General features: G+C 50.7%; 2 protein-coding genes across 4 annotated transcripts; one reads left to right on the forward strand and one right to left on the reverse strand.

Moving 5' to 3' along the window:
- The first annotated feature begins 2,977 nt into the window (after positions 1-2,977).
- LOC131592689 (transmembrane protein 140-like) lies at positions 2,978-8,564 on the forward strand. 2 transcript variants are annotated; one of them, XM_058864371.1, is made up of 4 exons: positions 2,978-3,131; positions 5,404-5,526; positions 6,078-6,233; positions 6,990-8,564. In XM_058864371.1, exons 3-4 carry the CDS (start codon positions 6,211-6,213, stop codon positions 7,573-7,575), a joined length of 609 nt encoding a protein of 202 aa, XP_058720354.1. In that variant the 5' UTR covers positions 2,978-3,131; positions 5,404-5,526; positions 6,078-6,210; the 3' UTR covers positions 7,576-8,564. The 2 variants fall into 2 exon arrangements, with proteins under 2 accessions (XP_058720354.1, XP_058720355.1); XM_058864372.1 differs by lacking the exons at positions 5,404-5,526; positions 6,078-6,233 and having other exon boundaries at positions 2,981-3,131.
- Positions 8,565-8,701: 137 nt separating this feature from the next.
- Positions 8,702-10,415, reverse strand: LOC131592690 (cell cycle regulator of non-homologous end joining-like). 2 transcript variants are annotated; one of them, XM_058864374.1, is made up of 3 exons: positions 10,043-10,412; positions 9,882-9,948; positions 8,702-9,576 (listed from the first exon to the last, which is right to left on the reverse strand). In XM_058864374.1, exons 1-3 carry the CDS (start codon positions 10,159-10,161, stop codon positions 9,352-9,354), a joined length of 411 nt encoding a protein of 136 aa, XP_058720357.1. In that variant the 5' UTR covers positions 10,162-10,412; the 3' UTR covers positions 8,702-9,351. The 2 variants fall into 2 exon arrangements, with proteins under 2 accessions (XP_058720357.1, XP_058720356.1); XM_058864373.1 differs by having other exon boundaries at positions 9,454-9,948; positions 10,043-10,415.
- Positions 10,416-10,965: the final 550 nt, after the last annotated feature.

The following is a 10,965-nucleotide window of genomic DNA, read 5'->3' on the forward strand; positions in this document are numbered from 1 at the left end:
TCACACCAGCCAAGGTTCTGGAGATCCAGATCTTGAGAAAACAGACTTATCAGCCACCCACAGTATGGAGGGAGAGATGAAGTTAAAAGGGAGACCACTTCTCCCAGCCTCTAAGTCTGGGCACAGGTCATTACAGATGTAATTGTCTTCCGTGGGACAGGCAGCCCAGCTGAGTTCAAGTACAGGTTAAGTATTGTACAGTTGAGTACATTGCAGTGTTATGATCAGTAAGAGCTTGCCTGCCAAAGAGGAGATTAATACAGAATGTCTCTTTAAATGTTTTTGCAGGCTTGACACTTCCTTCCCCAGCTGCAGATTTCATTCCTAGATATTGTGTACCATACCCAAGGGTAGAAATGTAACATATCACATTCTTCTAGGCTTTCCCAGAATTGGCATCACTTAGAGGAAATTTAACAAACAAATAAATTAATATCCTGGCTTTTAATATTTTGTTTCTGTGTTTTATAGACAGACTGGAGTATTATCCCACAAAATCATATATGGGATAAGGTGTTGTAGTTTATTTTAAAAACAGAAGGGTAAAATAAGCAGAAAATTTTGGAAAGTCCCACTTCATCTCATGCTTTCCTTGTGATTGCTAATATTACTAAACTGCTGAGTGTTTGCTTTAACTGCACAATGAGAAATCAAGAACTGCAGAGCAGTTAATTCCACTTTTAAGTCACATAAACCTTCTTAATGCACACCAAAAAATGGCATCTATTTCAAGAAACAATTCCAGGAAGCAATGCTCACACAGGAATTTAGTAGAAGCTGGCTCCTGAAACATGCTGTCCTTTCCCACCCACAGAAAACAGGACCCAGCAGCCCAAATATTCCATCCAATCTCTCCTACCTCCAGGCACACACAAATAGAAGCCCTGCTCTCATTCTCCTCTCCCTTCCCATTCTTTCTCCATGAGACATGTAGATGATCATTCCCCTGCTCACCCCAACCCCATCAGACTTATCTTTCCCAACCACTCCATCATCAGATGGACTTCGGCACTGGAAGCCCATGAGGCAGTCAGAGCATTCCTGTGAAATGTCCCTAGGAAGGAGAATGGAAAGGCATACTGCACCCTGCCCAGCCTTTGGGCACAATGTTCCTTGCCCAAACACCTGGAAGGAGAAGGCAGGGGAACTACCAGCTAGAGGGGCAGCCAAAGGTGTGGAAGGAAGCCTCCAGAATCAGAAGGTCAGCTGGGACCAAGGGCAAGTCTTGAGTCAAATTTTGACTGGACTTCTCCCATTTGGCAGCTATGGCATCCCAGGAGGCATTAAAAGCAGCAGAGACTGAGACCCTGCTGGGGAGGAGACATGGGGCTCCTCAGGCAACCAGCTCTGGCCAGTGAGATGCCACACTCCAAGAGTAACATTCCCAAATGGTGTATTGCACACATTTAAGCTTTTTAAACATCACCTCCTAAGGGCACAGTAGCCAGCAATTCCAAAATGTTGGAAATCAAGCAGATGAGGCAGCAGACCAGCTTGGCTGAACAGGGATCTTCTCTTGGGGAAAAAGGCCAAAAGAGAAAGGTGTGTGCCCAGTAGAAGCAATGTCAGGTTACATGGTGTATGGTGTTGGAACAGCCATCCCTCTAGGGGGACAGTGGCTCCAGGGAGAAATACTCTGGCATGATGAAGCAGACCCACTGTGGCAGTCATCCTGATTATCCCAGCAAACAGGTCCCCAGTGTAAAAGTGAGGACATTTTTGAAGGATCTACTTGTGCCTTCTGCCCATGGCAGTGAAACAGCAGCTTCACTTGTGGTGCTAAGATCAGCTAAGGAGTTGGTTGATCACCAGATCAAAATTATAAACCCTTTTTCATCCTGAATGACAGAAAAAATGAACAGCACGTTGCTAAACTGTGTGACCCTGCTTCTTGGAAGCACAAACATGTCTCCTGCCAAAGCATGTCACTTCACTGGAACAGAGGTCTTGCCTCAGAAATCTCTTATTCCTCAGTTTCCCAGCCATCAGCTTCAATGCTAGAAGATGGCCCCAAAGCTTCCTTCTCCACTTTCAGCTCAGCAGCTCTGGACTGCTGGGCTTCATTTGCAGCAGGATTTCTGTCCTCACCCACCAGAACCCATGCCTAACCCCTGCCATGATCTGAACTCCTTTGATCCAAACCCTTGTACCTCTCCACACTCAAGTTATTCCACACACAAAGGTACACAGGAAGGCATCCCCCCACCACTTGCACCTCTCTGTTCACCGAGCTTCTCTTAGGACTTCCATATTTCTCTTCACTTTGTGCTCTTGGATGTGAGTGCCGGTATTACAGGCTCAAAACGTGTGTACCACATGGAGATTTCTACACTGTGCCTAAACATGGAATCACTGGGTGAAAATCTGTGAACAGTTTCATGGCTAGGTGTCCCACATGCAGCAACCCCCAACACACAGCCCTCCCTACAGACCCACCACAAGACTGCTAGTAGGACAAACAGTTCCAGATCTGCCCAGGAGGACTGAAGGAAGTTTTGTCCCTAACATAACTCGAGGTTTCAGTGTTTCCCTGCAGCAGCAGGCACCTTGACACCTTGCACTGTGCCTGTGTAAGCACGGTGGCTGCAGGCGAGGGAACTTGAGCCACACTGTGTCTGGGAAGCAGAGGTGAGGATCAGTGTCCAAAGTGCAGGAAGGGCTGTGTTGGCAGTGAACTCCGGCAGTGCTGAAGGACTGAGGTCCATGCTGTGATAGTCAGTCACCTCTAAAGAAGTGTCAAAAAAACTAAACAAATTCATCTAAGGCTTCATGGACACCCATGCTACTCTAATAGCACAACAGTCTGGGTGAGCTTAGCCCAGTCAGTTATTCATGCTGGTCAGCACAGCCGGGAGAGGGAAAGGAAATGCAAGCTTGACCCTGGCTGATTGAGGAGCTGGGCTTGGCTTGTTTTCTTGGTCACATGCAACTGACTCGGTATCAGGAAAGAGCACGGCCCTCAGAACTGAAAGAGAAAGCAGATAACTATCTGCATGTGATAAAACAGGCTGTGGTGACAGCAAACAGCCAGAACAGGACTGGCAGCAGCTGCAAACCCACTTGGCTCCTAGAACAGCAGCACAGCCCTCTCCAGCGTGGTTCAGCTCCACACCCAGCCAAATGGGCAGCCTGTAAGTATCCTCCACTGCGATCCTCACTTTTTTAATGTCGCTGGCACTGGGGAGAACTGCCAGGAGAAGTGGTGTTGCAAGGTGCAGATGTCTTGGAGGCTTCTTCACCTGCTGTAAGACGCTTTAAGGGCAGTTCCCCTGCAGTCTGTTCCATTTGCCACTGGTTGGTTTCTGCTTACCAGCAATCCTTAGCTTGTCAGTGGCCTTTCTTCACCCATGGTTTCTCTGCAGCTAATCCTGCCTGAGGAGGAAAGATGATCCGGATAGCTGGGGTGGGGAGGTGCTGAAGGGACAGGACCGATGTCTTGAAGGAAAAGCATCACATCTAAAGCTTGACACTTTCCCATCACTCTTGTACAGCATTTCTCCCCTCAGCAGCCAGGGAGAGGGGATGCGGGAATGTCATCTGCAGGGCTCTTCAGTGCAAAAGGAAATGCCCCTTCCCTTGCCCCTTTGCACTCAGTCCCACTGCAGTGGCATCCCAGAGAGGCGCTTGTCCCTGCACAGAGTCCAGACCCTGTGACAGAGCTCTGCCTTCCTGTGCCACTGTCATACACAAAATGATTCACATGGACAAAACTCGAGGTGTGGTGAAAGAAGAAAACACATTTATTTGTTCTTTCAGTATTTATAGGTTTTTCACAATGACCAGGGATTGGATAGTCAGGTTACCACTTTCTTAACCGCACTGGTCATGAGAGACGTTCATCAAAAGGTATATCTTTAATGGAATGTATAAACACCTATATTTATAGTTACTTTCCTGGGAAAAGGGATAGAAATTATGAAAACAATATAGAAAGGTCTGATTCTCAGGGCGACACTCCTGTCCCCTTACCCAGGCACTCCACCAGCTGCTTTCTGGAGGAAAGCACAGCCTCAGCCTGGGAAGGTTGCCCATCTGCCTGTGAGCAGCAGAGGAAAGGGCTGTGCAGTCCCAAAAGCACAGAGGGTGCCTAGGAGCCTTATCTCCCATACAAAGACCTCAGTTTGCTCCTGAGCCATTCACATGGGGCCTCTCTCTGCCGGGGACACAGAGCTCTGATGGTGAAACCAGTGTTTCCATCAATGCCAATCCAGGAACAAGGAGGATTAATCCAGGCTGGGGCTCGCTGTGTCATGTTCAGGTTCCTCTTTCTTGCACCTTTGAGGAAGAGCCACAGAGTCTCCCATCCAAAGGCACAGATACCTCCTTAGAAGCAGAAAGGCTGTTGCTGTCTGGGAAAAACCCAAGCTGTACACTGAGTACTGTCACTGGGTGAGAGCTCTTTCCTGTTTGTCCCTTGCTTCTCATCCAGGCTGCTGTCAAACCTGCCTCAGGGATGAGCTGCAGAGCTCACAAATGTCCTATCTGTGGCTGCACTGTGGCAGGGCGCCAGGTCTCAGCCATCACTGCCTCCAGGCCAGTCGCGAGTTCTCTATCCAGTTGGCACAGGGCCATCCCAGGCATGTTTCTGGTCACACATAGGGACAGGGATTTACCTACTGGGTTGGGCTGGGCAGGGGAGGCAGCAGGAGGCAAAGATGCCAGCAATTTGGCAGTAAAGAGGATGACATCACTGGGAAAATATGTCCTTACACATATGGGTCTCAAAGCAGAGTAGAGGGCAGAGATATCATGGGCTTTCTCCAGATCCTCCTGCATGCAGAAACCACACAGCAGCACAGGGTCTCTGAGGTGGCTGTCCTCCATCCCTGCCATATGTTACCACAAACCTGATAGGAATTTAATTCTTTGTCTCCTCTCTAGCAAACATGTGCAACTAGGACAATTTTTAATAGCTTTTATATTTCATGGACACCAAGGGAGTGTGTGAGATTATTGAACAAAAAGCCACATTTCTACAAGCCTGCCTTCCTTAATAACTGGTCTAAATAAATACGACAGCGAGGGTGGGTGGGTGGCTGGGTGTGTGGAAAGGGCCAAGAGCTGGCTGGGCTGTTGTGGTCCCAACCCTGAGGTCTAACAGAAATCCCTGGAGACCTGGTCAGCCAGCCAAGAGCTCCCTCCAAGTGCAGCTTGTTCTTCCTCTGAGGGTTTTGAGGCAGGACAGTAGGGAGAACAAAGAGTGGTGTGAGCCCTTGCGGAACAGGGAGAGGAGGAACAGCAAAGCCTGGGTGCAGGAGACCATGCGTAAGACAGGCAAACCAAGGGGATATACTACAGGCAAGACAAACCATGGTGAAATTACATCTGCTGGAGGTCTCATTCTGCAGCACACTCTGTGCCCAAACACAGATATTCTCCTGGTTGCTTGTGTCTTCCTTGCAGATTCAGAACAATGGGCATGTGACCTCCATGTGACCTTCCAGTCTCTCCAGAAGCCTATTGTGAAGAAACCTCCCAAGAGATCCTACAAGAAGTGAGGGAAAAGTGACCAAAGGAAGTGGACAGGTTGGTGTCTGATGCTGTGACACCCACCCCCCTTCCATATATATGTTGCTCCAGGGAGTTTAGGACTGAGAAGCTTCATCTCTGTGCTCATTTAACAGAGGTGCCCCACTTCCAAGTTTCCAGGGAGAGAAGGAGCAGGAGGGGGATGATGAAAGGTCACCAGTCACCAGCAATACCACCAGGTGCCGAGTACAGATTGAGTGGAGTCTCTCCTGGCACTTTAAAAACTCATAGGCTGTACCAAATTCACAATCAGCTTTGGGTGATGGTCTAGGAGGACATCCAGGATATCACAGATTAGTAGACTAGTCGGAACTGGAAGGGACTCAGAGTCAAATTCTTAAGTAAATGGCCCACACAGGATTGAAGAATGATATACTATTGGGTAATAGGTAGTGGTAGGCCATGTGAACTTCTTGAAGGAAAGTGGGAAATGATTCTCAGCAGATAAAGCTTGTCAAAAGGAGGAAGAGCTATTTGCAAAGCCTCAAGCCTGAGGCTGAGCTTGAAGCCAAGGATACCCTTTCCCAGTGCCCTTCCCTGTTTTTCAGTGTGAAGCAGAAGCCTTCAAGAGGGCACTGAGGACAGTACACATTCCAGGGAAAGGAGCAGAGTCAGGTTTGCCAGGCAGTCTGAGAGAGAAGCAAGGTAGATGGCAATCACAGGTGTTTCTCAGTAGCACCCATGTCCCTGGGCCTCAGAGGAAGGTGAGTGGCTGCAGGTGGATCCAGGGTGCCTCTCTGAGCTGGGCACCTGTCTGTCTGTGTAGGGGACTGGTCCCCAGGCAACCAAGACAGGAGCAGCACCATGTCTGCCAGCCTCAGTGGGTAGCAGAGCTGAAGGTATTCACTTCTGCTGTGCTCAGAAATCTACAGGCGTGCAAGGACCTGCATGTGGAGCTCAGATGCTGGAAATGGCTGGTATCAATGGCACAGGGTGTCCCAGAGCTAGAGGACAAGAGCAGGGAGGCAAGGGGAGCCCTGCAGCTCAGATGCTGTCATGTCTGCACTTTACTCAGTAGTCCAAAGATCACAAGGGATGTCCTTGTCTGATAAAAACTGAGAGGCATTATCCCAGAATAGCTCTTATCCTATCTCTTATCTTATCCTGCGTCTTACCAGACAGCAGTTTTTCTCTCCTCCTGTCCCTGCAGTTTGCTGGTAAATGCCTTTTCCAGTGAGACCATGGTGCAAAGGGCATGTGTGGGCCAGAGTCATACACTCCTCCCTGTACTGGTCCACGCACAGGACATCATTAAGCCATGTTTGCTGTGACCAGAAGTGCACCAAATGCACCTTTGCATTAACCCACTAACATATATGCAACGCAGTCCTAGGCAGGACTGAGACACTCCTATTTGCAAGGGAGTCCCTAGACCCCAGCTCTAAGGCTCAGAACCCATCTTGGGAAGGGTGCCATAAAGGGCATCAACTGAGGGGTCCCCCTTTCGTGTTTTGCAACAGGCATCCCCACACTATGGTAGCAAGAAACGATGCAGGCAGCAGGATGGGTCTGCTGCAACAGAGGTGTAACAAGAACCTGTTCAGTGTGCTGACTTTACTGGAGATGGTTGGGACCTCGGCCTTGATGACCTACGCACTGCTGTATGAAGCTGGAAACCTGGTGAACCTCCCTGACAAACGGATTGGCTTTTACAACTTCTGCCTGTGGAATGATTCAGCTGGGAAGCTGCAGTGCCTGGACAGCAACCATCTACAGGCAATGTACATCAGTCTACATGGAATGGCACTAGCCACAGTTTGTGTGTATGCCTGCCTGCTCGCCATCCTCTTCCACATCCTTTATCTTTTACTTACGAATTGCCCATGGCAGAGAGGGGAATGGAAGTGGATCCGCATCATAGCCTTCATCGAGATGATAATCTTGTCTGGAGGCCTGGCTATATTTCTTTTACAAACCTCACAGTGGATTCATCCCTCTGATTTCACTGGAGGCTTCCTGGCACTGCTTGTGACTCTGGTTCTGCTACTGCTCCAGATTCTCACTGCCACTGTGTACCTCAGGTGGGGCAAGGAAAAGACTGCCTAAGCCACCTAACTGAGGAGGCCCTGCCCACTAAGATTTGACAGTGAATGCAAGAGCTATTGGTAACATGATTTAAAATAGTCATCCAAATACAGATTTGCTTCCTAGAAAAAATCTGATTCCCAGTCCAAAGGCTCATGTCAAGCCATGTTCTGGCACATTGCTGTGTGCAGCACTCCTGCATCAAGCTGGTAGCAGACACCAGCAGCCAGAGCACAGAAACTTCTGAGGTAAAACAGTGCGTAAAAAAACTCAGTTTGGGGCACAGCATCAAAGTGACAGCACTTCTGGCCCCAAAGAGCAGTGAAGGTAGCAGAACCAGCACACAATGGACACAGCTCTCAGACCATGCCTAGTCTAAGGTAAAAACGTTGCTAGTATCTCATAGGATCACATAGGATGAGATATCTGTAACTAACAAAATGCTTTTAACACCTTTTGCCCTACCATGTAACAAAGATAAAGGGAGTTTAAAAACAGGATCTGTAGATTATGTTTAACTAGGAACTAACAAATGTTCAGGAAAATGTAACCAAATAGGTAATTTCTTTGTAAGCAGACAGGATATATCACTTAAAATAAATAAGCAGCCAACCAACCTTCAAATCTGTGAAGAAAGCTACTAGGACAACACAGAAATAACACCAGAAAGATCCAGTTTTGTAGTTTGAAAAGATAACAGACTGAGCATGCACCAATTAAGAAAGTGCAATAAAAGGACAAGTGAGGAAGACGATTGAACGACCACCAAAACCCCCAAAGGGGTTGTAACAACCTCTAAAAGACACTAGATGTAGTGTCCTTTAAAGGACACTAGATGGCAGAAAAGGCTGAAATAGTTAACTTGATATAATATTTTTTCAAAATAGGCATTTTATGTTACTGATTGGTCTGTGCAGTAAATATGTAACAGCCTTGTAAATATAAACTGCATGAATTCATCCAGTGGCTGGGAGAACTTATGTAAATAAAGAACACCTCCTTAACAGTGATATCCTTTGTTATTGAATGAATTTGTTTCAAGGGACATGAGGGTCTGTTTTCATGTTTCAGCCTTCGTGAGGATGAGGCTGGTGATGCTGATTTGACCAATTCTTCATTTCAATACATGCTCTCACACCTGGCCTCAGGTGGTTGGTTTGTCCCCTTTTTGGATTGGGAAGAGGATACTGAGCCATCTTCATCCCTTCCTACACACCCATGCACTTTGCCATGGGGTCAGCTTCCTCAGGGCAGTGCCGGCCCCTGCCAGGCTGCTCCTGCACGTCTTCCTCAGCATTGGGAGGACTGCAGGAGACTGGAGGCAAATTCAGCAGCAGGCCCAATGGGAACAGCCTGCCAGGACCCACTGCAGCTGTGACAGGAACCACAAGGACAAGGGAGCCCCCAAGACTGAACCAGGACCATGTTGCTCTGCCAGCAAAGGTCTTCCAGGTCAGCAACTCCCTGCTCCCCTCCATGCCCAACACCAACCCACCAAAGGGATACTCACAGAAATCCAAATGTCCTCTTTAATCTGTCCATGCTCTGAAATGTGGAACAGAAACTAACACACCTGGACCCAAAAATCCCCCTGAGCCCAGCACAGGGTGGGAGAACTGTGTACCTCCTTCCTTTGTCCCTGTGGCTTGCATGGGTATCCTACCAGCTACACAGGGCACCAACACAGTAGATGGATGCACAGCCCCCCCCAGTCCCTCCTCCCACCGCTCTCAGGGCCGCGGGAGGAGACACGCTCCCCATTGTGCCCTCTTCTCCTGGGAATTCAGAGAGAAGCTGTTAGCTGAAAAAGATCTCCCTGACGTATTTCAGGACATCGTCCTCAGAGTCCTTCCCGCCTGTCCTCTCTGCGTCAGCACCAGCACCAGGAGGGGATGGAAGTGCCGGACCGTGCTCACTGCCTTCATCCGTGTTGGCCGTGCTTCCAGGAGCCTCGTCAGGTGCTGGTGGGAGCTCCTGCTCTTCTTCGCTCCTGGACCGGGCCTTCTCTTCACTTTCCTCGCACTGTGGATTCCGACCAGAGGGAAAACAACAGGCCGGCCGTGCGTGACTTCAGGCCGCGAGCACCCCAAGAACTAGGAGGGCAGCCCACCATGCCCTGAGCCGCGCCTCGCCAGGCCCGCCGGCTGGGACAGGAGAGGCCCGGGAGAGCCATGAGGCACCCGGCAGCGCCCTCCGACCCGCCTGGAGCGGGGCCTGCAGGGAGCCGCGGGCAGCAGCGCTCCCTGCCCATCCTCCGGAGCCCTGCCGCCCGGCCGTGCTCGGGTACGGCCAGGGCCGCGTCCCCACCCGCGGAGGTCCCGGCTCACCTCGGCCAGGACGGCCAGGGCCACCTCCACCAGCTCCGCCTCGTTCATGCAGTACAGCGCCGCCGGCCTGGGCAATGCACAGGGGACGCTCAGCGCGGGCGGCGCCCGGGCTCGCCCTCCCGCCCGCCGCCCCAGCCGCTCCCCCGCCCCAGCGGCGCTACCTGCGCCCCGCCGCCGCCCGCCGCCGCACGGCCTTGGGGGCCGGGGCCGCCGCCGCCCGCTCGTCCCCCGCCGCTCCCATCCAGGCCGGGAGCTGCCGCCGCCGCGCTCCCGCCGCCATGGCCGCGCGGGGCGGGGCCGCCCTAAAACCCAAGTCACGACAGAGCCCCGTGGTTGATCAGGCAGGCGGGCGGTCAGTGAGGCCCGGAGTCCCTCGATATTCCGTCAAGAAGTAAACGTGGCTCAGGGCCAGCTGCCGAGCAGACGGCACGTTTGGAACGACGCGAGGACGCCCGGCGCCACCCCCGAGCGCTGCGGGACGGGCCCGCGGTGCCGCCCCGGGGCCCCGGCTGTGCCGATCCGCTGGAGCGGGGGATAGAGCCGGCAAGCGAGGCCAGGGATGGAATAAAGGCTCCTCCGGGAATGGAGCATGTTGAGCATTGTTCTAGCAAAACAACGTCTTCATTCCTTCTCTCCAGGCTTCTTGCACAGTATCAATGTTGTGATAATGCATCATTTTGGAAAGCAGCTTTGGGCTGGCACGTGTTTTTAAACTTTCTTTCCCTCTTTGGCGGTTTTTGTTTTGCTTTTAGTCCTACTGATGATGTAAACCTTAAAGTAGTTTCTCTCCAGAAATCTCAGCTGACCCTCTGTGCGGGCTGGAAGATAACATGTGGAAGAAAGTAACATCCGTGGTGGTAGTGTTCAAGGCCACGCTGAATGAGGCTTTGGAAAACCTGGTCTAGTGGAAGGTAGCCATGCCCATGGCAGAGAGTTGGAACTAGAAGAGGTTTAGGTCCCTTCCAACCCAGACCGTTCTATAATTTTGTAATTCTAAATCCTAAAACAACTGTGCAATGTAGTCAACCCTGCAGGACTTAGAGTACAACAACAATCTCTCTTGGTCTTTTGAGAGGCCGACAAG

Source organism: Poecile atricapillus, chromosome Z, assembly GCF_030490865.1.
Source record: "Poecile atricapillus isolate bPoeAtr1 chromosome Z, bPoeAtr1.hap1, whole genome shotgun sequence".
In the NCBI taxonomy this organism is placed as follows: domain Eukaryota; kingdom Metazoa; phylum Chordata; class Aves; order Passeriformes; family Paridae; genus Poecile; species Poecile atricapillus.

Excerpts from the sequence above, each read along its gene's own strand:
- LOC131592689 (XM_058864371.1), top strand. The coding sequence starts at position 6,211 with ATGTCCCTGGGCCTCAGAGGAAG. Across the intron at positions 6,234-6,989 it reads TCCCTGGGCCTCAGAGGAAG|GCATCCCCACACTATGGTAG; the intron begins GTGAGTGGCTGC and ends GTTTTGCAACAG.
- LOC131592690 (XM_058864373.1), bottom strand. The coding sequence starts at position 10,161 with ATGGCGGCGGGAGCGCGGCGGCGGCAGCTCCCGGCCTGGATGGGAGCG. Across the intron at positions 9,949-10,042 it reads CGGGCGGCGGCGGGGCGCAG|GCCGGCGGCGCTGTACTGCA; the intron begins GTAGCGCCGCTG and ends TGCATTGCCCAG.